The 26,898-nt window shown below is 39.5% G+C and overlaps 1 protein-coding gene and 1 long non-coding RNA gene across 8 annotated transcripts in view; one reads left to right on the forward strand and one right to left on the reverse strand.

Annotated features, from left to right (window-relative positions):
- The window catches only part of LOC132342429 (uncharacterized), a 36,019-nt gene extending 27,667 nt beyond the window's left edge, over nucleotides 1-8,352 (reverse strand). The window contains exon 1 of the long non-coding RNA XR_009490795.1: nucleotides 8,063-8,352. This is a non-coding gene — a long non-coding RNA (uncharacterized lncRNA). The remainder of the gene's footprint in view (nucleotides 1-8,062) is intronic.
- Nucleotides 8,353-8,427: 75 nt separating this feature from the next.
- Nucleotides 8,428-23,671, forward strand: TMEM183A (transmembrane protein 183A). 7 transcript variants are annotated; one of them, XM_059875445.1, is made up of 9 exons: nucleotides 8,428-8,624; nucleotides 8,828-8,917; nucleotides 9,722-9,889; nucleotides 15,187-15,346; nucleotides 16,596-16,820; nucleotides 17,813-17,993; nucleotides 20,493-20,573; nucleotides 21,528-21,683; nucleotides 22,973-23,671. In XM_059875445.1, the coding sequence occupies exons 1-9, from the start codon at nucleotides 8,516-8,518 to the stop codon at nucleotides 23,156-23,158; spliced, it is 1,356 nt and encodes a 451-aa protein (XP_059731428.1). In that variant the 5' UTR covers nucleotides 8,428-8,515; the 3' UTR covers nucleotides 23,159-23,671. The 7 variants fall into 7 exon arrangements, 6 of the variants coding, with proteins under 6 accessions (XP_059731428.1, XP_059731429.1, XP_005216681.1 ...); XM_059875446.1 differs by having other exon boundaries at nucleotides 15,190-15,346; XR_009490762.1 differs by lacking the exons at nucleotides 21,528-21,683; nucleotides 22,973-23,671 and adding an exon at nucleotides 19,815-19,978.
- Nucleotides 23,672-26,898: the final 3,227 nt, after the last annotated feature.

Consider the following 26,898-nt stretch of genomic DNA (forward strand, 5'->3'; position numbering starts at 1 on the left):
TCAGGGATCAGACTAAGGAAGCTGTTGAATGGATTCACCCAAAGCAACCAAAGTGTTATTCGGGTTACTTTCAGTGGAAAACGACCTCCTTTTCCAAGGCAGATAATACAGCTTGAACCCAAAGCTCGGGTTTCAAGATTCACACACAGCATGATGTGCTTGCTGTGTCTGAACCTCGTAAAATGTCACAACTTATGGATGCCACTGAACTGAATAAAACAATACTTAAGGAATTTGTTGACTGCAATAAAAGAAAAGCACCATTGTGTTTTGGAGGTCAATTTCAGTCTAAAATGGACTAGTTTTCCGAGGCAGGAAATAGAGCTTTCACCAAATGCTCAGTTTCAACATTCACACATAGCACGTGCCTTCCTAAGGTAAAGACACAAACAGGCCCATTAGATCCTTCTCTGGAAACATGCTTTGGGTTGGGAGTTCTGTGACTAGTTAGCACTCTAACTATAGGAAACCTGGACAGATGAAAATGTACTCTGACATGACCTAATGAGGAGTTGCAAGCATCTTTTTCAGTTCTGAAAAGTTGAGGATTAGAGTAGGAAGTTGTCAATTTCCACAAAGCCAAAGTGAGCAGCAAATCGTGTTGCAAGAGGCTAGTTGCCTGAGGCAGGAAATACAGCTTGAACCAAAAACTTGGTTTTCAAGGTTCAGCAGGCACATCATGTTTCCAAATCAGAATGTAAAGACACAAACAGGGCACACTGGATCTTCCTGGGAGAGCGCTGCTTTGAGCAGAGAGTTCTGTGCGTAGTTACTTCTGTCACTACTGCTAAGCTGCTGAGGTACACATGTGCTCTGAGATGAATTCCTCATGGGAGGTGCAAGCAGCTTCTCTCTTTCAGAAAACTCAAGAATCAGATCTGGAAGTGATCAATCAGAAACAAAGCAAAGCCACCAAAGGGTTTGTTGATAACTTACACTGTAAAATCTAAGTAGTTTTCTGAGGCAGAGAAGAGGCTTTAGCCAGCAAGCTCTGATTTCCCAGTTCACAGTGTGATTTGGAAGAATGTAAAGACACAACCTGAGCACTCGGATCCTCCTGTGAGAACACTCGTTTTGAACAGAGAGTTCTGGACCAGAGACTACTCTAAGTCTACCTAGCCTGCTTAGGTGAAAATGTACTCTGAGATAACCCTCTAACAAGGAATTGCAAGCAGCTTTCTTTGGTTTCCAAAACCAACAGGATTTGACTAAGGAAGTTGTGGAACTGAATAACACACAAGCAAGCAAAGTTTTCTAAGTAACTTTCAGTCTAAAATATACTAGGTTTCAGATGCAGATAGTTCAGCTTTAAGGAAAATGTCAGTTTTCAAGGTTGACACACAGCATGTTTCTGACCAGTGTAAATGCACCAACAGGGCATACTGGATCCTTCTCTGAGAACACAGGTTTGACCAGAGTTCTGGACTAGTTTGTACTCCAACAGTAACTAACCTGGTTAGGTAAAAATGTACTCTGAGATGATCTCCTAACAAGGAGTTTGCATGCAGCCTGTTTCTTTAAAAAAAAACTCAAGGGTTAGACTATGGAAGTTGTTGAACCTAATAAAATAAAAGCAACTGAAGTGTTTTTCATGTAACTTTCAGTCTAAAACTACCAAGTTTTCAGAGGCAGAAAATACAGCTTTTGTCAAGAGACTCAGAGTTTCAAGTTCACACACCACATGTTCCTCATTAGCTTAGAGACATACACAGTACATGCTGGACACTTCTGTGAGAACACTGGTTTGAGCAGAGAATTCTGTGACTAGTTAGTACTATACCTATAGCCAACGTGGTTATTTGGAACTGTACTCTGAGAAACCTCCTAACAAGGAGTTTCACAATTCATATGGAAACATGAAAGACCCCGAATAGCTAAAGCAGTCTTGAGAAAAAAGAACAGAGCTGAAGGAATCAACCTTCCTGACCAGATTATACTACAAAGCTACAGTCATCAAGGAAGTATGGTACTGGCACAAAAACAGAAATATAGGCCAATGGAACAAGATAGAAAACCCAGAAATAAACCCATGCGCCTATGGGTACCATATTTTTGACAAAGGAGGAAGAATATACAATGGGGCAAATATAGCGTCTTCAATAAGTGGTGCTGGGAAAACTGGACAGCTACACGTAAAAGAATGAAATTAGAACATTCCCTAACACCATACACAAAGATAAGCTCAAAATGGATTAAATATCTAAATGTAAGATCAGAAACTATAAAACTCTTCAAGGAAAACATAGGCAGAACACTGAATTACATAAATAAAAGCAATATCCTCTATGACCCACCTCCTAGAATAATGGAAATAAAAAAAAAAAAAAAACATGTGGGACCTAATTAAACGTGAAAGCTTTTGCACAGCAAAGGAAACTACAAACAAGGTGAAAAGACAACCCTCAGAATGGGAGAAATTAGTATCAAATGAAACAACTAACAAAAGATTAATTTCCAAAATAAACAAGCAGTTCATACAAGTCAATACCAGAAAAACGAACAACCCAATAAAAAAAAGGGGGTGAAGACCTAAACAGACATTTCTCCAAAGAAGACATACAGATGGCTAACAAACACACGAAAAGATGCTCAACATCACTCATTATTAGAGAAATGCAAAAATCAAAACTACAATGAGATACCATCTCACAGCAATCAGAATGGCCATCATAAAAAAAATCTACAAACAATAAGTGCAGGAGAGGCTGTGGAGAAAAAGGAACCCTCTTGCATTGCTGGTGGGAATGTAAATTGATACAGCCACTATGGAAGATGGCATGGAGAGTCCTTAAAAAACTGGGAATAAAACCCTGAGGAAACCAAAATTGAAAAAGACATATGTACTCCAATGTTTATTGAGGCACTATTTACAAGAGCTAGAACATGGAAGCAATCTAGATGTCCATTGGCAGGTGAATGGATAAAGAAGCTGTGATATGTATACACAACGCAATATTATTCAGCTATAAAAAGAAATGCATCTGAGTCAGTTCTAATGAGATGGATGAACCTAGAGCCTATTACACAGAGTGAAGTCAGAAAGAGAAAGATAAATATAGTATGCTGCTGCTGCTGCTAAATCACTTCAGTCGTGTCCGACTCTGTGCGACCCCAGAGACGGCAGCCCACCAGGCTGTGCCATCCCTGGGATTCTCCAGGCAAGAACACTGGAGTGGGTTGCCATTTCCTTCTAATGTAAATATATGGAATCTAGAAAGATGCTACCGATGAATTTATTTGCAGGGCAGCAATGGAGAAACAGACTAGAGAACAGACTTATGGACATGGGGAGGGGGAGGAGAGGCTGAGACGTATGACAAGAGCAACATGGGAACTTACATTACCATATGTAAAATAGATAGCCAATGGGGATTTAATGACTCAGTGAACTGATGACTCTGACAGGGGCTCAAACAGGAGCTCTGAATCAACCTGGTGGAGTGGGATGGGGAGGGAGATAGGAGGCAGGCTCAAGAGGGAGAGGACATATGTATACCTATGGCTGATTTATGTTGAGGTTTGACAGAAAACAACAAAATTCTGTAAAGCAATTATCCTTCAATTACAAAATAAATAAATTTTTAAAAGTATAAGATATTTTTGTCCTTCAGTCATAATGTTGTGTCTGACTCTTTGTGACCCTTTGGACTGCAGCACACCAGGCTTCCCTGTCCTTCACTATCTCCCAGAATTTCCTCAAACTCATGTACATTGAGTTGGTGATGCTATCCATCCATCTCCTCCTCTGCTACCACCCGTCTCCTCCTGCACTCAATCTTTCCCAGTATCAGAGTCTTTTCCAATGAGTATGCTCTTCAATTAGGTCACCAAAGTATTGGAGCATCAGCTTCAGCAACAGTCTTTCCAATGAATGCTCAGGGTTGATTTCCTTTAGGATTGACTAGTTTGATATCCTTGCAGTCCAAGGGACTCTCAAGAGTCTTGTCCAGTAACACAATTCAAAAGCATCAATTCTTTGGTGCTCAGCCTTCTTCATGGTCCAACTCTCACATCTATCTGTACATGACTTCTGGAAAAACCATAGCTTTGACTATACAGACCTTTGTGGGCAAAGTGATGTTTCTGCTTTTTAACACACTGCTCAGGGTTGTCATAGCTTTCCTTCCAAGGAGCAAGCGTCTTTTAATTTCATGGCTACAGTCACCATCCACAGTGATTTTGAAGCCCAAGAAAATAAAATCTGTCACTGCTTCCTAAAAGAATAAGATACCTTGAAATAAATTTAACCAAGGAATGAAATACCTCAAACTATAAATTACTAATGAAGGAATTTGAAAGTTATAGAAAGAAATGGAAAGATATCCTGTGTTCTTGGATTGGAAGAAATAATATTGTTAAAATGTCCATACAACCCAAAGCAATCTAGAGATTTAATGCAACCCCTATCAAAATATCCATAACATGTTTCACAGAACTAGAACAAATAATCCTAAAATTTATTGAAACCGCAAAAGATCCCAAAGAGCAAAAGCAATATTGAGAAAACAAGAACAAATGTGGAGGTATCACACGCCCAATTCAGATCATACTATAAAGCTACAGTAATAAAAACAGCACAGTACTGGCATAAAAACAAACCCATATGTCAAGGGAACAGAATAAATAAATGTAATTCCAGAAATAAACTTGCAGACTTATGGTCAATTAATCTACAACAAAGGAGGCAGGAATATACAATGAAAAAAAGCTAGAATATGTACACTATTCAGTAAATAGTGCCAGAGAACTGGACAGCTACAGGTAAAACAATGGAATTAGAATATTTCATCACATCATATACAAAAATAAACTCAAAATGGATTAAAGACTTAAATGTAAGACTAGAAACCATAAAGCTCCTACAAGAGAACATAGGTAGAACACTCTGACATAAATTGCAGCAATATTTTTTGGATCTGTCTTCTAAGTCAAAAAGAAATAAAAGCAAAAATAAACAAATGGGACCTAATTAAACTTAAAAGCTTTTGCACAGCACAGGAAATCATTGACCAAACAAAAAGACAGCCTTTATTTATGACTAATAAAGGATTAACATCAAAAAATATAAACATCTCATACAACTTAATATCAAAAAAACAAATAGCCCAATTTAAAAGTGAGCAGAAGACCTGACTAGACATTTTCCCAAAGAAAAAATACAGATGACCAACAAGCACATGAAAAAATGCTCAGCACTAGTAATTATCAGAGAAATACAAATGAAAACCATGAGATATCACCTCACACCATCAAAAAGTCCAAATATAAATTAATATGTATATATGTGCATACACACACAATAGAATAGTATTTGACCATAAAGAAAAGAAATTCTGCAATTTTCAGTAATGTGGATGGACCCAGGGAGTTTTACACCCAGTGAAATAAGTTACACTGAGAAAGACTAATACTGTATATTATCACTCATATATGGAATCTAAAAACTAAAACAAATAAATGTAGTAACAAAACAGACTCACAGATATAGAGAAAAAACCAGTGGGGAGAGGGAAGGAGGAGCAGCGAGATAGGGGTATGAGATTAAGAGATACAAGGTACTTACACATAAAATAAAGAAGCAACAAGGATATATTGTATGGCACAGGGAAACATAGCCATTACTTTTTAAATGGATTATAACATATAAAAATATTGAATTACTATGTTGTACACCTGTAACTAATATAATATTGTGAATTAACTAAACTTCAACAAAACATAAAGAAAAACTGACAAGAACAATAAGTCTGAGTTAAAATAATTAAGGGACTTAGAAGATTTTATTAAATGGAGATGCATTTCCAACGGCTGAGTGGAAAGACTCAATAGTATATAGATATCAATTTATCCCCAAATTAAGTCTATAAGTTGAAGGAAATTTTAATTTAAAAAATTCAATAAAAATTTTTGGAACTTGAAAAAATAACATCTCTTTTAGTAACTTTTACAACTTATCTTACTAGAAAAAAATGTGTATCTTCAAATATGGACTCTGACAGTGCCATTAATTTAAAATTGCTGCATTTTAGTAAAAGCCATCTCATCCTCTGTCATTCCCTTCTCCTCCTGCCCCCAATTCCTCCCAGCATCAGGGTCTTTTCCAATGAGTCAACTCTTCACATGAGGTGGCCAAAGTATTGGAGTTTCAGCTTCAGCATCAGTCCTTCCAATGAACACCCAGGACTGATCTCCTTTAGAATGGACTGGTTGGGTCTCCTTGCAGTCCAAGGGACTCTCAAGAGTCTTCTCCAACACCACAGTTCAAAAGCATCAATTTTTCGGTGCTCAGCTTTCTTCACAGTCCAACTGTCACATCCATACATCCACTGGAAAAACCATAGCCTTGACTAGACGAAACTTTGTTGGCAAAGTAATGTCTCTGCTTTTCAATATGCTATCTAGGTTGGTCATAACTTTCCTTCCAAGGAGTAAGTGTCTTTTAATTTCATGGCTGCAGTCACCATCTGCAGTGATTTTGGAGCCCAAAAAAATACAGTCTGACACTGTTTCCACTGTTTCCCCATCTATTTCCCATGAAGTGATGGGACCAGATGCCATGATCTTCGTTTTCTGAATGTTGAGCTTTAAGCCAACTTTTTCACTCTCCTCTTTCACTTTCATCAAGAGGCTTTTTAGTTCCTCTTCACTTTCTGCCATAAGGGTGGTGTCATCTGCATATGTGAAGTTAGTGATATTTCTCTCGGCAATCTGGATTCCAGCTTGTGCTTCTTCCAGCCCAGCGTTTCTCATGATATTTCTCATGAAACTCCAATACTTTGGCCACCTCATGTGAAGAGTTGACTCATTGGAAAAAACCCTGATGTTGGGAAGGATTGGGGGCAGGAGGAGAAGGGGATGACAGAGGATGAGATGGCTGGATGGCATCACCGACTCGATGGACACGAGTTTGGGTTAACTCCAGGAGTTGGTGATGGACAGGGAGGCCTGGCATGCTGTGATTCATGGGGTCGCAAAGAGTCGAACACAACTGAGCGACTGAACTGAACTGAGTAAAAGGTGAAATAAAAGATCTACATGTGTTCTGTTCCACTGATGTGACCAAAGGAACTCAAGAAGAGCTTTGCTTAAGATCTTCATATTCTTTTTTTAGTCTTTATTGAATTTGTTATAATATTGCTTCCATTTATTTATTTATTTATTTTGGTATGTGGCATCCTAGGTCCCTGACCAGGGATCCAAATCAACATCCCCTGCAAATTTATTACTGTTGTGAAATGAGAAGGTTTGGAGATTTACCAGCTGCATTTTGACTACGAATATAAATTACATGGAAAATTATTTTAAAAATAAAACAAATTTCTTTTAGTTCAGTCTGTTAGACCCTTGTTCATGTTATTACTTTAGATAAATTAAGTTTGACTATTTCATGACTACAATTATATTTAATTTCTAACACAATTCCTGATTCAACCTTATTAGCACAATCTCTAGTGTTACACAATGTTAGTAAAAGGCCCGTGGTTTGTGCCTAACAAATGTCTATGTTTATGTTTAATTCGACTAAAAACATAAGTCGGATCCTAAACATGTTAGGATGGCACTGTCTGGTGGGTCCTGGTTGGGTTCCTGGTCCCTAAGTACCATGCTTCTCAAGGCAGGGATTAGCACCTTTTGGTAGCTGCAAAGAAGTTAGAAGGACAAAGAACCTCATTTAGGACCCACAATAACTTATTCCTACTGGATACTAGACCAGGATCCTGCTCCGTCACAGTTCTATAACCTTAGTTCCGTGAAGTTTTTCTCACTCAAAACAAAGGAGACACCATTCTTTCCTCATCAACCCTACTAGTATTTATCTTGGTGGTGGTGGTGGTTTAGTCGCTAAGTCGTGTCCGACTCTTGAGACCCCATGGACAGTAGCCTACCAGGCTTCTCTGTCCATGGCATTTTCCAGGCAGGGGTACTGGAGTGCGTTGCCATTTCCTTCTCCAATTTATCTTGGAGGATGGTGTAAATCAATAAACTTTTAAGAAACCTTCCCCCAAATTTCAGAATTCAGAAATGTATAGCTTTAGTATAAGAAATTAGAGTGAAGGCTTACCCATGTTAGACTATGCCTTTGTGGCCTGAGAGATGAGCACGAGAATGACAAACGCGCTTTGGGTGTACTGAAGGGAACCTGGCGGATGGACAGAGACAATAGCAGAAAAACTGGGGAGACAAGAAGGTAAACTCAGTTCTAATCGACGGGGTTGTGGGTTTCGGTCTGAGACACAAAATTACCTTATAAGACGTCTGACAAAACCAACACGGCCCATAAAGACACACTCCCAACCACTTAGGAACCCAGACGCAGGGTTATCTGCAGGCGCCAGATGATGACGTACTCCCTAAACCAGAGGGTGATTGGTTTCTGAAGAGGAGAGTTGGCGGCCGATGAGACGCGGAGCCGGGGCCTAAGTCCTCGCGGGAGCTGCGGTCTCTGGAGCGGGATGGCAGCGGAGCCGGCCGGAGTTGGCCCTAGGCTCACAGATCCCGCTCTCTGGCCTGAAACATGGCCCGGGGACCTGGCCCTCTAACCCGGCCTCGCCCCGACACGGTCGCCATGCCCAAGAGAGGGAAGCGACTCAAGTTCCGGGCCCAAGACGCCTGCTCAGGAAGAGGTGGGCGAGGGGCAGGGGCGTTGAAAGACGGGGCTGGAAGCAGGGCTGGAAGCAGGGCTGGAAGGCACCGTGGCGAGTGCTCGCCTGTCTGCAATGGGAGGGCGGCTGGGGCCCTCTGGGAACTTGGAGTGCGCAGGGAATTTTGGTGGGGAGTAAGCTGAGGAGGGACGCCTTTTCCTTTGAGGGTTGGTACTGTGTTTCAGTGACCGTGGCGGATTATGCCAACTCGGATCCGGCAGTCGTGAGGTCTGGAAGGGTCAAGAAAGCTGTCGCCAATGCTGTTCAGCAGGAAGGTAGGCTTCCAACGAGTCTTTTCAGACTCAGACAGTAAACTAGGTTTTTTATTTTCCTGGGGTTCTGCCTCAGTGTTTTTCTTACAGTCCTTTGGGGATCTTCCTGTAAACGTGTTTGCTGTCCTCCGTTGTTACTTAATATTCAGAGGAGGGGAAAAATTAGCCAAGAGCAGTAGAAGTTTCTGTAGCGGTAATATTTTGTCTTTCTATTAAAAAATAAGTCCTTGATTACTCTTCTGTGGTTTCCACTGCTTTCTTCCTGCTTATTAATCTTCTTCCTATTGTTCACATATATTATTCTTCACTTAACTGCTATTTGTGTAATAACCTTGAAGCATTTTTTTTTCCTTTTTCCATGCTTCTCTTACTTTCAACCTTGAAACTTGTGTTTTTATAATAAGTACTGTCTCTCGCCCAAGATTAAAGTTAAATTGGATTTAATTCCTCTCAACATTCTCCTCAGAAATTATGCAAATGAAAATAGCATTCACTTTTTGCTTTTATCCTGCGGGGTTTATAGTGGAGAATAATTCACTCCCTTATTTCAGGTCTGATGTGTTTCACTCCCTTATTACAGGTCTGATGTGTTTCTGCAATTTTGGAATCAGTTTGCCCATTGCTTTCCAATTTTTTGTATTTAAAATGCCTTTTTTTTTTTTTTTTTAACATTCTCAGCTTTCTTTAGCAGACTCCCACACTGCTTTTGCTTTTTTGTTTTTCTGTTTTCTTTTCCTCATGTATGCTGACACCGTGCCTAAGCCATAGGCTTAGGCTCTGCTGTCTCATTCTCTTATTTTTTTCTAGTAAAATCTCTCTGTGGCTTGGAAGCCTCCCAGGTTCCTGCAGTGGAAGCTCTTTCTGGGGCTGGTGAGCCCTGTGACATCATCGACAGCAGTGGTGAGACTGATGCCCAGGAGGAAAGCATCCATGAGAGAACTATCTCCAGAAAAAAGAAAAGCAAGAGGCACAGAGGTACAAGGCTTGCTTTCTTTTGGATTATTAGTCCTATCTGTGGTGATAACTTGAAGCTGTCACTTCTCAGTAACACAAGAGGTGATACCAGTAGGGAACCCGAGTTTGAATGTTAGGAGTAGGACAGGACTTTAATATACCAGGGCTTTCCACTTATATCTAAATTTGAGAGGAAAGGAGAGTCGTAACAGTCAGTATATTTCTGGAGCTGTAAACTGTAGTAGCTGTTCATTGAGAACGTATTATGATTGAGAACATTATCAGGTAAAATCCATTTAACAACAGGAGAACAAAAAGCCTTTGCATTTCTGGATTTCTGAATGTGTAAGGAAGAAAACTTTTGACAAAAATGTTCTTGTAAATATTTGGATTTTTATATAACCAGTTTCATTTCAGTTAGATATGTATGTACTCTGCAGTTGTTAATGTCTGCTTTATGTCTACTAGGTACTGTAGTAAATAGAAACATGTGATATTTATGTATTAGTGGTGATAAAACTTACACAAGTGAAACAAAGAAAGTTAGATTAATGGTATATAATGTGCCAATCCATCATTCATTGGTTTGCTCCAGAATTAAAAACTCATACTCTTGGAATGGAGCCCAGAATACCTATTCTTTTTTATTTGTAATTTTTGAAAATTATTTACGTATTGGCTGCACTGGGTCTCTATTGCTTTTTGTGGGGGCTTTCTCTAGTTGCGGTGGGTGAGGGCTACTCTTTGTTTTGGTGTGTGGGCTTCTCATTGTGGTGGCTTCTCTTGTTGTAGAACACATACTCTAGACACGTGAACTTCAGTAGTGGTAGCACACAGGCTCAATAGTTGTGCACAGGCTTAGTTGCTCTATGGCGTGTGGAATCTTCCTGAATTAGGGATTGAACCTGTGTCCCCTGCATTGGCAGGCAGATTCTTATCCACTGCACTACCAGTGAGGTCTCAGGGTACCTTTTGATAAAGCTAAAGTGGTTCTGATGATCGGCTAGAGTCAGGGGGAAGTTAAAATAATAATGTGTAGTTTTGGTCTCAGATCTATGAGAACTTTCACCTATACTTGAGAATCAGATAACAGACTTTTGCATTTGTTAAAATATTTTGAAATAATCAGCAAATTTGGAAAACTCAGCAGTGGCCACAGGGCTGGAAAAAGGTCAGTTTTCATTCTAATCCCAAAGAAAGTAGTGCCAAAGAATGTTCAAACTACAGCACAATTGCACTCATTTCACATGCTAGCAAAGTAATGCTCAAAATTCTCCAAGTTTGACTTCAGAGTACATGAACCAAGAACTTCCAGGTGTTCAAGCTGGATTTAGAAAAGGCAGAGGAACCAGAGATCAAATTGCCAGCATCTGTTGCTTCATAGAAAAAGCAAGAGAATTCCAGAAAAACATCTACTTCTGCTTTGTTGACTATGCTAAAGCCTTCGACTGTGTGGATCACAACAAACTGTGGAAAATTCTTAAAGAGATGGGAATACCAGACCACCTGATCTGCCTCCTGTGAAACCTGTATGCAGGTCAAGAAGCACCAGTTAGAACCAGACATGGAACAATGGACTGGTTCAAACTTGGAGAAGGAGTACGTCAAGGCTGTATATTGTCACCCTGCTTATTTAACTTATATGCAGAGTACATTATGTGAAATACTGGGCTGGAAGAATGATAAGCTGGAATCAAGATTACTGGGAGAAATAGCAATAACCTCAGATATGCAGATGACATTACCCTTATGGCAGAAAGTGAAGGGGAACTAAAGAGACTCTTGATGAAGGTGAAAGAGAAGAGTGAAAAAGCTGGCTTAAAACTCAAAATTCCAAAAATGAAGATCATGGCATCCAGTCCCATCACTTCATTGTAAATAGATGGGGAAACAATAGAAACAGTGACAGACTATTTTCTTGGGTTCCAGAATCACTGTAGATGGTGACTGCAGCCATGAAATTAAAAGACACTTGTTCCTGGGAAGAAAAGCTATGACCAACCTAGATAGCCTATTAAAAAGCAGAGACATTATTTTGTCGACAAAGGTCCATCCAGTCAAAGCTTTGGTTTTTCCACGTATCATGGATGGTTGTGAGAGTTGGACCATCACGAAAGCTGAGTACCGAAGAACTGCTGCTTTTGAATTGTGGTGTTGGAGAAGATTCTTGAGAGTCCCCTGGTGACTGCAAGGAGATCCAACCAGTCCATCCTAAAGGAAATCAGTCCTGAATATTCATTGGAAGGACTGATGTTGAAGCGGAAACTCCAGTATTTTGGCCACCTGATGCGAAGAGCTGACTCCTTGGAAAAGACCCTGATGCTGAGAAAGATTGAAGGCAGGAAGAGAAGGGGATGACAGAGGATGAGATGGTTGGATGGCATCACCAACTCAATGGATGTGAGTTTGAGCAAGCTCCAGGAAATGGTGAAGGACAGGGAAGCCTGGCATGCTGCAGTCCATGGGGTTGCAAATAGTTGGACACGACTGAGCAACTGAACAATGACAATTGAAATAATCAGTAATAAGTGAACTGACATTGCTTTGCAATTATGCCAGTTATTGTCAGTTATACCACTCTTTTCCAGAACCAAGGATGCTAATAGACATTCTTCTCTCTCTCTTGCTTGAAATCCCTGCCTATTGTCACCATTGTATCAATGTTAGATATTGCTCTTGATTTTCTTCTTTGGTTTTGAGCACGTTCCACAGAAGACCTTACAGATTTTTAAAACATCTTTATTGAGACAAAATACATCCCTTTAAAGTGTGCAATGTATGGTTTTAATATGTTCACACAGAGTTCTGTAGCCATCAACATGATCTAAGTTAGAACATTTCTGTCAACCCAAACCTAATTCCCTCCTAACACTCTTTCCCACCCATCCCTTCCTCCCAGGCAACCACCAAACTACTTTCGGTCTTTATAGATTCGCCTACTCTGGACACTTCATATAAATGAAATCATATATCATATAATATGTGGCCTTTTGCATCTGACTGCTTTGACTTAGCATAGTGTTTTCAAGGTTCATCCGTATTGTAGCGTACATCAGTGTTTCATTCCTTTTTATTTGACTATTATGAATAATGTTACTAACTCATGGACAAGTTTTTGTCTGAAGTATTTTCATTTCTGTTGGGTAGGAGTGAAATTGCTAGATGACATGGTAACTGTGTTTAACTTTTTGAGGAATTACCAAGCTTTCTTTATGAAGTTTCCATTTTATGTCCCACTAGCAATTCCACATCCTAGCCAACACTTGTTATTTGTTTAACTTTTTAAACTATAGCCATTCTAGTGAATGTGAAGTGGTATCTCATGGTTTTCATTTGCATACTAATGTTGAATATTTTATGTGCTTATTGGCCTTTTGTATATCATCTGTAGAGAAATATCTAAATCTTTCACTCATTTTTAAATTAGGTTATATTTTTGTTACTGAGTTGTAATAATTCTTATGTATTCAGGAGCCCAGTTACTTATCAGACATATGACTTGTGGTTTACAAACTCTTAGCTATAATTCATCTTTTACTTCCTTGCTCCACTTTACCCTCATTAAGGTCCTTTATTCTCATCAAACCAGTCTCCCACCCCCCTGCCTCTTTTTTCTTTTAAGAAAGGAGCGTATACAAAAGAAGAATGAATAGTATAATGAATCCCATGTGGCTATCACATACCTTCAACAGTTATCAACTCATGGCTGTTTTTGTTTTAGCCACTACCCCCTCACCCCTAATCTCAACACACACACGTGCACAATTAGTTTGAAGGTTTCCAGACATCCCATTATTATATCTGTAAATATTTTGATAATTATCTCCAAAAGATAAATGCTCTTTAAAAAATTATCACATGTAAAAAAGTTAACAGCAGTTTATTAATATCATCAAAATCTTGCTCAACTTATCTGCTTATTGCCTTCACATATGTTTTGTTTTTCTGAATATTCAGGCTTCATGTTAGCTGTTTATTTCACTTGGAATACTTCCTCTTAACCTATGCCTATCAAATTTTCTATGTCCTACATAACTTACCTACATGAAGCTTTCCTTTACTGATTCCATTTATGTTTTGAAATTTCTTAATAATTAGGTATAAAATATTTGCAAAAAAAGAATATTGGCCATTTTTATAATCACTGAATTTTGTCCCTAAAGATAGAAAAATTTTAACAGTACTCTGCTTTGTAAAAGTCATCACGATTCTCAGTGGAGGAATTACTGAAAGTTGTTTGCCTTCTGAGAGAGAGATTTAATGTGGGAGAAGAGGGCCCCAAGGGCTGTAGGCTGAGCCTTAAATGGTTGCTGGAGATTTCAAGAAGCATAGGAACCACAAGAAACAATGTTTTAGAAGCATTGGTCTCCATTATGAAGAACCTAATGCAAGAACCTAATTGACTTATAGAGCTGCAGGAAGCGACTAGAAAAGCAGATGCAGCTTCAGGGCTTTTCCCTGGAAACAAAGAAACCTTGGTTTTGGATAGCTATATGACTAAGTCTCAATTAAAGTTTAGAGTTAGACCAGATTCTGGTGTCTCTATGGAGTGTGGATTTTTACTTGAATCTGACATGTATTATGGACCTCAGGGTCAAGAGAATTAACACTAATAAGGTCTGAAGGAGGAAGAAGTGAGGATATGTCCTCACAGGGTGTCTTTGATTACTGGATGCCCGTGGCCAGAAATGTAGACCAAGCTGATAGTGAAACCAGAAACTAGAAGAAAAAAAAACATATGTGCAAGCAATTATTGAGTAATGAAAATACATTGTAATTTACTTAGTTTTTTATTTTGTACTTTGAGGATTCCTTATACTATATAAAAATCAGTTTTGTTTTTTAAATGACTGAACTGAAGAAAATGATGGATGGGGATTGCAAGGGAAATCAAGGGTAGAATTTATAGTGTAAAGTTGGAATTTGGAGAAAACTGGATTTTGTTTACCTTGACTACATGCACAAAGTAATATGGGCCACAATAATATAGTAAAATGGGCACCGTAATATTTTCCTTATTTTCATATTATTGGAGTTGAGTGGTATAATGTATGCTAAGGTACTTTGAAAACTTCAAAATAGTGTGTAAATACTGGATAAATAAAGGCCTTAAGAACACAACCTATTCACTTGGGCAACAGGAAACCAAAAATTTTAGCAGCTGCAATAAGCAGGAAATGTGAGTTTGAGAGACTTCCTTGGACCTATTTAAACTATTTTCTTAACTATGCAAGCCCTGGGAGAATTGAAATGATTAGGGATCTTTATATGTGCATATAATAGAAGGTCAGAAGTTATAGTTCTTTTTTCTATTTCAGAAGACCTGAACGGGACTGGAGGAGAAGAGTATCCCATGGATATTTGGCTATTGCTGGCCTCCTATATCCGTCCTGAGGACATTGTGAATTTTTCCCTGATTTGTAAGAACGCCTGGACTGTCACTTGCACTGCTGCCTTTTGGACAAGGTTGTACCGAAGGTGCGACCACAGAAAGCTCACTATGTTATCTGTGTGGCTGATTTCATTGTTTTTGATTTGATGCTACTCCCTGGATGGTGACCTCTTCACTTTCTCTAATTCATGCCTGGGCATGAACGTAGCTTTGACTTCCTTGAGCTCCTCTTTAAAATTGATATTAATTCATTCAGGTAATTGTCTTCCCTATGATTACCTCCTTACCCCCAAGCAGAATATTTATTAGGTTGGTACAAAAGTAGTTGCCGTTTCAGGCAGTGAATTTTAAATCATTGTAACTAGGCTCAAACATATCTTTGTTAATCAAAATAGAAACCATTACATTCAAAACATTTTTGCCAACAAGAAATAAGTTTGTTTATTCCTGTAGCATGAAAATCTACGCCTCCGGATTCAGTGAACTCTTGGAACGCATTTCTGCCTCCTGCTGCTTGTGGAAGCGTTTTACCTGCAAAAAGTTGTTGAGATGCTTGAAGAAGTGGTAGTCAGTTGGCAAGAGGTCAGGTTAATATGGCAGATAAGGCAAAACTTCATTGCCCAATCATTCAACTTTTTTTTTTTCTTGTTCAACTTTTAAAGTGTCAGTTGTGCAATGTGCATTCAGGCATTGTTGTAGAGAATAATTCTTGGGCCCAATCTATTCACCAATGCTGGCTGCAGGCATTGCAGTTTTTGGTGAATTTCATCAATTTACTGAGCATACTTCTCAGGTGTAATGGTTTTGCTGGGATTCAGAAAGCTGTAGTGGATCAGATGGGCAGCAGACTACCAAACAGTGACCATGACCTTTTTTGATACAAGTTTGGCTTTGGGAAGTGCTCTGGAGCTTCTCAGTCCAGCCACTGAGCTGGTCATTGCTGGTTGTTGTATAAAATCCACTTTTTATCGCATATCACAATCCGATTGAGAAATGGTTCATTGTTGTCGCGTAGAATAGTAATGTAAAGTGAAATCACTCCGCTCAGTCATGTCCGACTCTTTGCGACCCCATGGACTGTAACCTACCAGGCTTCTCCGTCCATGGGATTTTCCAGGCAAGAGTACTGGAGTGGGTTGCCATTTCCTTCTTCAGGGGATCTTCCCGACCCAGGGATCGAACCTGGCTTTCCCGCATTGTAGGCAGACACTTTACCCTCTGAGCCACCAGGGAAGCCCTAGAAGACGACAATTCAGAATGACAATTTTTTTTATTTTTGGTCAGGTCATGAGGCAACTACTTATTGAGCTTTTTCACCTTTCCAATTTGCTTCAGATGCCAAATGACCATAGAATGGTCAATGTTGAGTTCTTCAGCAACTTCTCCTATAGCTGTAAGAGGCTCACCTTTGATGATGGTTCTCAATTGGTTGTTGTCAACTTCCACTGGTTGGCCGCTACACTCCTCATCTTCAAGGCTCTCGTCTCCTTTTCAAAACATCTTGAACCACCACTGCACTGTGATTGGTAGCAGTTCTGGGCCAAATGCATTGTTGATGTTGTGAGTTGTCTCTGCTGCTTTATGACCCATTTTGAACTCAAATAAAAACCGCTCCAATTTGCTTCTTGTCTAACATCATTTCCATAGTCTAAAGTAAATACAAAATAAACAACAAGTAATGTCATTAGCGAAAAAAAAAAAGTGAGAAATGTACACTAAAATGATGTATAATATATCCACATTTATTTAAGAATGTATTCCAATATGAAGTGGCAAAGTTCAACATTGTAAAATCCCAGTTACTTTTGCACCAACCTAATACTTTCAGCAAAAGTAAGGTCTCAAAAATAACTGTTTTTGACTTTGCTTCAGAGGTTTATCTTAGCTAGAATTCTCAGAAACTATAGATGCCCATCTGTTTATCTTTCCAACTGGGTTGGTTGTTTCTTAGATTTGCTAGTCATCTTGATTGCATAGTCTTTGCATTTATGTGGCTCTGTATAGTTGCAGTGGTGAGGAGAGTGAATGATGTGATTAATAAGAGGGCTAACTTTTGATGCTGGGTTAGTGAAATGAAGATTATAAACTGTCGGTAAGAGTATGGTGGAAGGGCATGTTATCAGGGAGTAGAGAACTTTCTGAGACATGTGACAAGAGAACCTGGTGGATCTTCTCCAGTGCAAGTTCTTTTGAGTAACTGAAGTATATTGTACTAGTATCAAGTCAGAGACTTGCCCTTTTTAAAGTGAACTAGGATTTAAAAATGTTAAATGAATAGAGAAGTGCAGGATTATAAGGTATATATGAATTGGGTTTTGCATAACAAAGAAAAGTAGCTGAGAAGTGAAGGAGATGGTGATTTGTGTGTGTGTGTGTGTGTGTGTGTGTGTGTGTGTGTAAGAGAGAGAGACCACATGAGAGCACTAGGGACAAACTAACTACTGCCAGTGGACTAGAAATGTAAAGTTTGTACAGAGCCCAGGAGTCCTAGGAGACGCCTAGAACAGAAGAGACAGGTCGCTTACTGGTAGGAGTAATGTGTCATGTTTCAGACACTACACACTGGATGCCTCTCTGCCTTTGCGCCTGCGACCAGAGTCAATGGAGAAGCTGCACTGTCTTCGGGCATGTGTGATCCGATCTCTGTACCATATGTATGAGCCATTTGCTGCTCGAATCTCCAAGAATCCAGCCATTCCAGAAAGCACTCCTAGCACATTAAAGAATTCCAAAGTAAGTGGGTATTAGTGGTAGGGTTTAAGAAATGGACTCTTGTATGACGGGCCTGTTATGATGGCTTGTTTCTAGCTTTCTTAATGGGGTGGTCTGGGGCTGTAGATACCAGGCTGCTCGGGGACTAATATAAACTTTCTGGGCTTGGGGGTATCGTTTCTCCAGGACATTCCTGCTGTGCTGGGCTGGCTTATGTTATCTTTACCTTAAAGCTTTCTTGTGCTTTTAGCATATTCCTTATTCTCTTTAATTTATTTTCATGCCTTATACATTGAACCACTTTAAATGGTTTGATGGTTTGAGCAAGGAAGAACACAGTTCTTCCTTGGTAGATGTAAACCATAATTCTCAAAAGGTGCTTTAAATCATGATATGCTAAGTAACTTCAGTCATGTCCGACTCTGTGCAACCCCATAGACTGTAGCCTCCCAGGCTCCTCTGTCCACGGGGTTTCTCCAGCCTAGAATACCGGAGTGGGTAGCCATTTCCTTCTCCATTAAATCATACAAAAATATAAAACAACTTACTAATTTTCTTTTTCTAATGTGACCTTGACATCTAGAATGTCACTTTCTCATTGACCTTCTTAAAAGATTCTGGTGTAGACTTCTTCAGCATTTGCAAAGTGCCTATTGTTGCCAGGCTCTGGGATGGATTGTTTCAGAGACTATAAAGTATTCCCACTCATAGACTTTAGCGCTCTAAAATTCTTCCTGTGTTCTAGGCCATTATTTATATCTCTGGATTTCCCCAGTAGTTTATATTCATTTATACATTGTATTCAAGTTTCATTGTATTTTTCTGATCTGTAAGTAGGTCTGTAAGCCTGTGGTCCATTTTGTCCTTTGTTCCACCATGAGGTATCTGTGAACACACCTTTGCCAAGCTAGACTATTATAGCATATATGATTATTTAGGCAAGTCGATGTCTCCAACTTTTTTCTCATTCAGCTAATACTATTGTCCAAACTTTGTATCTTTTGAGTTTGTGAATTATTTTTTTTTTTAATTCTGTTCCTACCCAAAGTCTGATGTTCTTTAGTACTTCGTAATTCTATTTTGTTTTTTATGCTTTGGATGTTAATGATTCTTTTTCCCTAGTTCAGCTCTAGTGTAAGAACATTCTACCTGATACATATTGATTAAAAGAGTACTGTTGATTTCAAGATCATCATGGTTCTTCCCAGGATTGTAAACTGAGGTGATCAGGGTCATTGGCTGAGCTCAATTTAATGTCACACTAGTTGATGGACTTAGGGCAGGGTTAGAATGCTGAGGGGGTAGAAATTTATTCCTTCTCATAATATGAGTAGACAGAGTATCTTTTCACATTTATAGTTTTCCTTCTCCCAAAGACCTTTGATCATCGCAGGTTAACTGTGGTGAGGTGGGATCACCCCAAAGCTGACCGTGGCTGGGTGCTAATCAGTTGCTGGGAGCAGAGCAGCACTGGGCAGACTTCATGCTGGACATCCTTGCGGCTCCAGTGCACAATGCAAGTGCTACTCCTAAATCTAAAATGCCCATGTCTTCATATTTTTATAATTGTATATTAATTTTTTAAGTGGACTACTAACAGTGGTGATAACAAAAATCTTAACCGAGACAGGAAGCCTAGGCCACCTGTCTGCTGTTTTTGTGTCCATTGTTTAGAGATCTGGAGGATGTGGGACCTGCAGTGGCCTATGTCCCATGCATTGCCTTGCTAGTATAACCATAATCGCATGGCATTCAGGAAGTTGCCAGCATGCCTGAAGGAAGTTGTCACATGTTGCTGGACTCCACCTTTTCGTATTTGATTCTCCCTCTCTCTCTTTTCAGTAGCATAGCTTGTGTGGGACACTGGAGCCGTTGTGTTGGCAGCAGAAGTGTTTGCCCCTTAAAGCCAAGCCCATTATTTTTGATGGAACAGCAGGACGTACAGGGCATGTCTGAAGGGCAGGACAGCTGGCACGGCGGACGACCCACCCCTTATCCCCTGGGAGGTACTTAACTTCTTGTGTTAACCCTAGCTGTAGCCTGACTTTCCTTCAGGGGCTTACTCTAGATTGAATTCAGCTCAGCTCTGTAGTTTCCATACTGGCTGTCTGCTCCCAGAAGGTCCTGAGTGGTTTGCTCCTATTACATTCAGGGTTGGCTATCTCTGCCTGTTTTATGGCTTTGTTATCATCTTATCTGATGGCTACTGACTGCCCTTATATTTTAATATAGAGTAGTGGCCTGCTGAATGCCCCAGTCTCTAGAGACCGTGTTTCTGTCTTTAAAGATGAGAACAATAGGGGTTGACCTTAATAGCATCTGAGGTTGACTTTTATCGGTACCTCTTCTCTTTACTGAACAGCCTTGGGGTTATCTCTTCTCATGTTGCACCAATGTCAAATTGGGGGGTGAGGGGGCAGGATATGGGGGTTTCTATCTGTGCCAAAGTAAAATCTCAGCATTGGAGCCATGGCTGTCTTTAGAGCTAGCAACAGAAAGGTTATTTTTATTTTCTTACAGTGCTTACTTTTCTGGTGCAGAAAGATTGTTGGGAACAGACAGGAACCAATGTGGGAATTCAACTTCAAGTTCAAAAAACAGGTATGCGTTTTTATCATCTCTTTGCTTTTCAGATAATACCTTGCTCTGATTTTACTAAACATAAAACTGCCTTTTTAAAATCAGATACTACACATTAAAACTTATAATAATGTCATGAAAAGAAAGAGGGAATTATTTTATATTAAAGAGGCACAAAGATTTAATAGCTCAATGCATAGAGTAAACCTTGAGCAGATCCTGGATTAATGAACAATGAGATACGTCTTTATGTATAAAAGACATTTTTGGTACAATTAAATTTGAAGATTCTGTGGATATTAGATGATATGAAATTATTGTTAATTTTTTTAGGTGCCAATGTTACTTTCAAATGACTTTGCCTCCCCCACCTCAGAGCTGTGATTTTTTTTTTAAACATGTGAATATATATATATTTATAAAATGAGAGATGTGAGAGGAAAGAAAACAAATATGGCAGAATATCCAATGGTAAAGGGTATACAGGAGTTTATTGCATGGTTTTATTAATTTTTCTGTATACTTGAAGACTTAAAAGTAGGGGAAAGGAGAGAACTTGTTAATGTATTGAGGTTATTTGCCTAGAATTTTTTTTCAAAGAAAATGTATTTGTAAACAATAATAATTCACATGGTTGTATATATCTGAGGCAATTTGAGGAAGCCATGGGGAGAGGGACTGCCAAGAGTGTTTGCAGGAAGAGCAGATACTATTGTACCTTTCTTTCTGCTTTTTGCTTGGACTGTACCTGAGATCTTGGCTACTGAGAGGACCTGTTCTGCATGTGCTTGCATGTGTTTCCTCATCTTTCAAAGGGCTTTCCTTGATCTGTGTAGAAGCTGATATATATATTAAAGAGAGAAGAGATAACAGAAAAATGGATCTCAGCAGCTTTAGTTAAGCATTTTCATTGGTGGAGTCTTAGAGCCATAACATTTCCTCTAATCCATGAGAGTAATTCTTAATTCTTCTCAGTCCCCAAGATTAAAGAGCAAGTGTATGGGAGGATTGCAGCCTCCCATTCAGTACGAAGATGTTCATACCAACCCAGACCAGGACTGCTGCCTACTGCAGGTCACCACCCTCAATTTCATCTTTATTCCAATTGTCATGGGAATGATATTTACCCTGGTAAGTGGAGACAGGATGTCATCCTCAGTTCTTTCGTAGACTGTCACTGTACCTAGGGTTTGAAAGATTTGTATATTTAACCACTGAGGAAGAAATATTTGAAAAAAATTATTGTTTAAAATAATTTTAAATAAAATCTGAAAACTGACTTTTATATTAGGACTAGACTTATTTGTGGAGAAGTTAGTTATGTCTGAGAATATTTTACCTCTGTTTCCTTCTCCATAGTGAATAGAATGGTTTTATATCTCCTGTGTTGTGCTCGTTAATGTTTGAGAAACATTATCCCATTAAGGTTAATGGTAAAGCATGGGCACTATATGTCAGGATCTGAAGTATGCATGTGGTATCATAAATGGAATATTAAAATGTAGGGTTACAGCTCTGTCCTTTGTGTGATTCCCTTGACTATTCAAGGTTTAGCTAAGAATTAGATTGGTAAACAACAAATATGCCTCTGGTGTATTTTCCATATTTTTAACATTTTTAACTGGATTGGCAACTGGAGAGTTCATGTAATTTATCTTTTCTGTATTTTTGGCTTATTTTCAGAGATACGTTCCCCTCCACATTGAAAATAGCTTTATTCTTTTTTTAATGGTAAAATAAGTAATGCATACTTCATGTGAAGAATTAAATAATACATAAACATGTTGAGACAGTAAAGGTAACTTAGACTTGTATCCTATAACTGCACTTAACTTCTGGGGAATTGTTCTTTAATGTTTCTGTTAATATATACATGTATATACCCACTGTCTTAAATAATTTTGTGTAATTCAAAGTATGTCATATATCTGTTTTTATGGTACGCATCTCATTAAGCCACATTAATGACTTATTTATATACTCATATTCCATATTCTTCCTATTCATACAATTCTCTATCCATCTATATATGTTGATATATAAACACATTTAGAGATTTTGTGGTTTATTTTCCAAAAAAAAGTCATCAGATGTATCTCATCAAAATCCCTTCAAATCATCTCTTATAGCTCCAATCCAGTTTTTAAAAATTGTCACTGATGGTACTCTATGTGCACATATCCTAATATGTGCAGCCATTTGAGAGGCTTTCTTTAGCACAGTTTAAATATATGAAGCTAAGAAAAACTTATAAAAACCACTGTTAATTTTTAATATTTTTGCAAAGGTGCTGGTAGTGTAACTTAGAGATTATTTTGTGGCCTAGTCCATATCAATTGTCTAGACTGTTTCATTTCAGAGTGTGTCATAGGAAAACAAGGTTGTTAAATTTGGGTATTGAATTTACTTTTCCCTCCCAGTTTACTATCAGTGTGAGCACGGACATGCGGCATCATCGAGTGAGACTGGTGTTCCAAGATTATCCTGTCCATGGTGGTCAGAAACTGCGCAGTGAACAGGGTGTGCAAGTCATCCTGGACCCAGTACACAGCGTTCGACTTTTTGACTGGTGGCATCCTCAGTATCCGTTTTCCCTGAGAGCATAGATACTGCTTCCTGTCACTGAGGGCAGCCTTGAGCTAGGCCAGTCCATTTGTAATCAGATTCCAGTTTGGAAGGGGCAGCTGGATTGTATATCTAGTCAATAATCACATGCTCTTTAGGTTTCTGGGGTTCCTGGTAGAAGAAAGAGAAGGATTGAATCAGGAGGAAAAACAACTATGATTTTTAAACATATTTTAATGTAAAATTTTGCATTTGAAAGGAGAAACCTGGCCCTATTTTCTGTGTTAAACCCCATTTGGTGCTACTGAGTTTGTTCTTTATTCTTTTACCCCAGCCAAAGTGGATGATCTTGCTTTAGGGGAAAATTAAACTCTTAAGTCTCCAAACAAGGAAATTTTAGCATTCCTTTATGGATCAGAGTAACCTTAGAGGCATAAAATTGTTGCTACTCTTGCTTTCAGTTTAGCTGCCCCTCAAATTCAAGTGAATATTTCCTTGTTTCCCTTTACCCTTATCTAGAAATAAAGCAGGTGACAGGGTTTTCAGAATCTTAATGAGATTGACTTGTGTATCTTTCTTTAAAAATATTTGTTGCATAAATTTTTTTGGCCAGTTTTGAATTTTAGGTTTTTTTTTTTGCATGAAGCTGATAGTGGTGATGATAATGATTTTGTGCTATATTAGGAACTTTTCATAATATCTCTAGTTCTCACGACCCCACAAGGTGGGTGATACTGTTCCTATTCTGTGGCTGAAAAACGCAATCAGTGACTTACCCAAAGCTATCCTGTGCTGTGGCTTAAGTTGCTCAGTTGTGTCTGACTCTTTGCGACCCCCATGGACTGTAGCCCGCCAGGCTCCTCTGTCCATGGGGATTCTCCAGGCAAGAATACTGGAGAGGGTTGCCGTACCCTCCTCCAGGGGATCTTCCCAACCCAGGGATCAAACCCAGGTCTCCTGCATTGCAAGGAGATTCTTTACCACCTGAGCTACCAGGGAAGCCCACCAAAGCCATAATACCCAATAAATGGCAGAGCCAGGACTCTGACCCTTTGCTATGCCACACTTAAAATGGTCAGTCTCATTATTTTTATGGTAGATGTCAGCAAAGGGAAGCAGGCAAGTGAACACAGATGGAAAAAATAAAAGGATGAATAAAAAGCTGATTGTGGTAAACCTTATTCCTAATCAGCCTAAATAGTATATAAGATCCATGAAAGAATCTTATAAATATATGTTTCTAAGTAAAATGTAAAACCATTTAAGTTACTGCAGGAAGAATAGCGATTAAATTGTTAAAAAGGCATTTATTATGCTGAAGGTCCTTTAAAAAATGCATTCCCATATGGGAACCAGACTTCAGCACTCTAAGAATTTAGTGCCTCCTTTGTTGTGCTCTGCCCTGTGCTACCTATCAGAGCCTGGTCTTTTCATCCCTGCAGAAAAACTAATGTCCTCTTGGTGAGAGGACTTGCTATAGCCTGTGTACTCTGAGAAGAAGACCATGTTTTTGTTTTGTTTTTTGCTAACAAGATAACTTTGCTGTTTGTCTCCTGCCCCGCCCCCTACCCAAATCAGCTGGGGAGGGAATGGATGTTAGCTAGATAGATATTGCCACAAGGTGGGCATTAAGACCATATTCCTTAAACATGAAAATCCCACGGGGGCAGTACAGTCCTGCGCTTGACTGCTAAATGAGTGTTGTTTTTTCCTTACCATTCTCCCTACCCCCTGCTATTTACAGAGTGTTCTTAGGAAGGATCTGCTTAATACTGGTGCTAATAGCTAACCTTACCCCACAGTGAAGTGGGTACTAAAGCTGTTCATGCAGAAAGTGAGCTAGGTCAGTGAAAAACAGAATTTGGGCATTTAAATGATAAAAACCCCAAGGACAATAAGCACCTTAGAGATTTCTACAATCCAAAATTGCCTCTGAGGCAGAAGGAGAGAAACACACAGTTCCTAGTGTCCTTATAAAATGCCATGGAGCAGAAGGGAGATGTCTAGTGAATTTTGTGTCCCCTATTTAGGAGTTACTTTTAAAAGGGGAGTGAAGTAAAATTGGCTTAATAATTGTGTCCTGACTGAACTTCCTGGTTTTTGTATCAAACTCCATGGTATGATAGATACAACATTAAACATTGCCTCAGCTTTTCTCTTAGTAAAACATTAATACTTGGTAAAGTATGTTATACTTTACCTCTGCATTGACTGAGTTGCGTTTTAGTGAAAGGATATAAAGTGTCTCAGGGATTTCCTTTTGATGGGAACCGAAACCATCTGGAGAAGAGTTGGAACTTTCTGGACTGCTTTTATAAAAACTGCTATGTACTTTCCACTTCTTTAAATATGTACCTTGAATTTGCTTGGAGGGTCAGACAAACAAAATATTCAGGTTCATTTCTTACCTCTCAAGTAAGTCAGAATTACTCAGATTTTCCTTCCTTCTACCAATGACATAGAATTAATTAAGCCAAATGGTGAATATATTGGAGGAAAGAAAAAAAATGGTTATACATGCCATTGATGTCAACTACAGCATTTGTTGCTGATATAGAACTTATGTGTTTATAAGTCTGTACACGTTCAGTTCAGTTCAGTCGCTCAGTCGTGTCCAACTCTTTGCGACCCCATGAATCGCAGCATGCCAGGCCTCCCTGTCCATCACCAACTCCCGGAGTTCACTCAGACTCAGGTCCATCGAGTCAGTGATGCCATCCAGCCATCTCATCCTCTGTCGTCATCCCCTTCTCCTCCTGCCCCCAATCCTCCCAGCATCAGAGTCTTTTCCAATGAGTCAGCTTTTCCAATGAGGTGGCCAAAGTACTGGAGTTTCAGCTTCAGCATCATTCTCTCCAAAGAAATCCCAGGGCTGATCTCCTTCAGAATGGACTGGTTGGATCTCCTTGCAGTCCAAGGGACTCTCAAGAGTCTTCTCCAACACCACAGTTCAAAAGCATCAATTCTTCGGCGCTCAGCCTTCTTCACAGTCCAACTCTCACATCCATACATGACCACAGGAAAAACCATAGCCTTGACTAGAAGGACCTTTGTTGGCAAAGTAATGTCTCTGCTTTTGAATATGTAAAATCCTTACATTTCTAGCAGTGCTTACTGGGCAATGTAAAAGACTGAATAGATACTGTGATGAAACTTCACAAACCAGATGGGAAAGATGCATTAATTGTCACAGGGTACAGGGTACGGTGCAATTAAAAGAAAATGGTCAGATTTAACCAAAATTTGGCGTGAATTTTGGCATTTAAAACTGTCTTACTATTCTGTACATACTATAGACAAACATTTCATTTTATAGTAACAGTGTTAGCACAGCCAAGCGACACAATTCACTTAAGCTTGCAGTATGGAAATTTATCTTGCTTTCAAGTTTCTCCACTTAAAAAATGGGCGCAACCAAAGGACGAATAATAAATGGGCAACAGAGTGTGAAAGGCAACAAATCATTGGCAAACAATTACAAGGCCAGTACTGAGACCAATTTAGGGAGGAGGTGGTTAGAGACAAACGTAGGTTCAAAGGGTACGTGCTGCACCTCACTGGGATGGAGGCAGGGCTCCCTTGGGCCCTAAAACATGACTGGCGTTGGGTAAAAATCTGGCTCCCCGCCACCTCACGAGATACTCTCCCGGCCGAGCCAAGATGGCGCGCAGCCCCAAGCGGCTCCACGTCACGAGGGAGGGAGCGCCGGGGCAGGGGCGTGGCCTCGAGGGGGCCGGCTAGCCCCGCCCTTGAGGTGGGGCTGGGGGCCGTCCGGAGAAGG

Source organism: Bos taurus, chromosome 16 (assembly GCF_002263795.3).
Source record: "Bos taurus isolate L1 Dominette 01449 registration number 42190680 breed Hereford chromosome 16, ARS-UCD2.0, whole genome shotgun sequence".
In the NCBI taxonomy this organism is placed as follows: Eukaryota; Metazoa; Chordata; class Mammalia; order Artiodactyla; family Bovidae; genus Bos; species Bos taurus.

Coding starts and splice junctions, on each gene's coding strand:
- TMEM183A (XM_059875445.1), top strand. CDS start 8,516: ATGGCCCGGGGACCTGGCCCTCTAACCCGGCCTCGCCCCGACACGGTC. Junction 15,347..16,595: donor TGGACAAGGTTGTACCGAAG/GTGCGACCACAG, acceptor AATTTGCTTCAG/ATGCCAAATGACCATAGAAT. Junction 16,821..17,812: donor CCAAATGCATTGTTGATGTT/GTGAGTTGTCTC, acceptor GTCATGTTTCAG/ACACTACACACTGGATGCCT.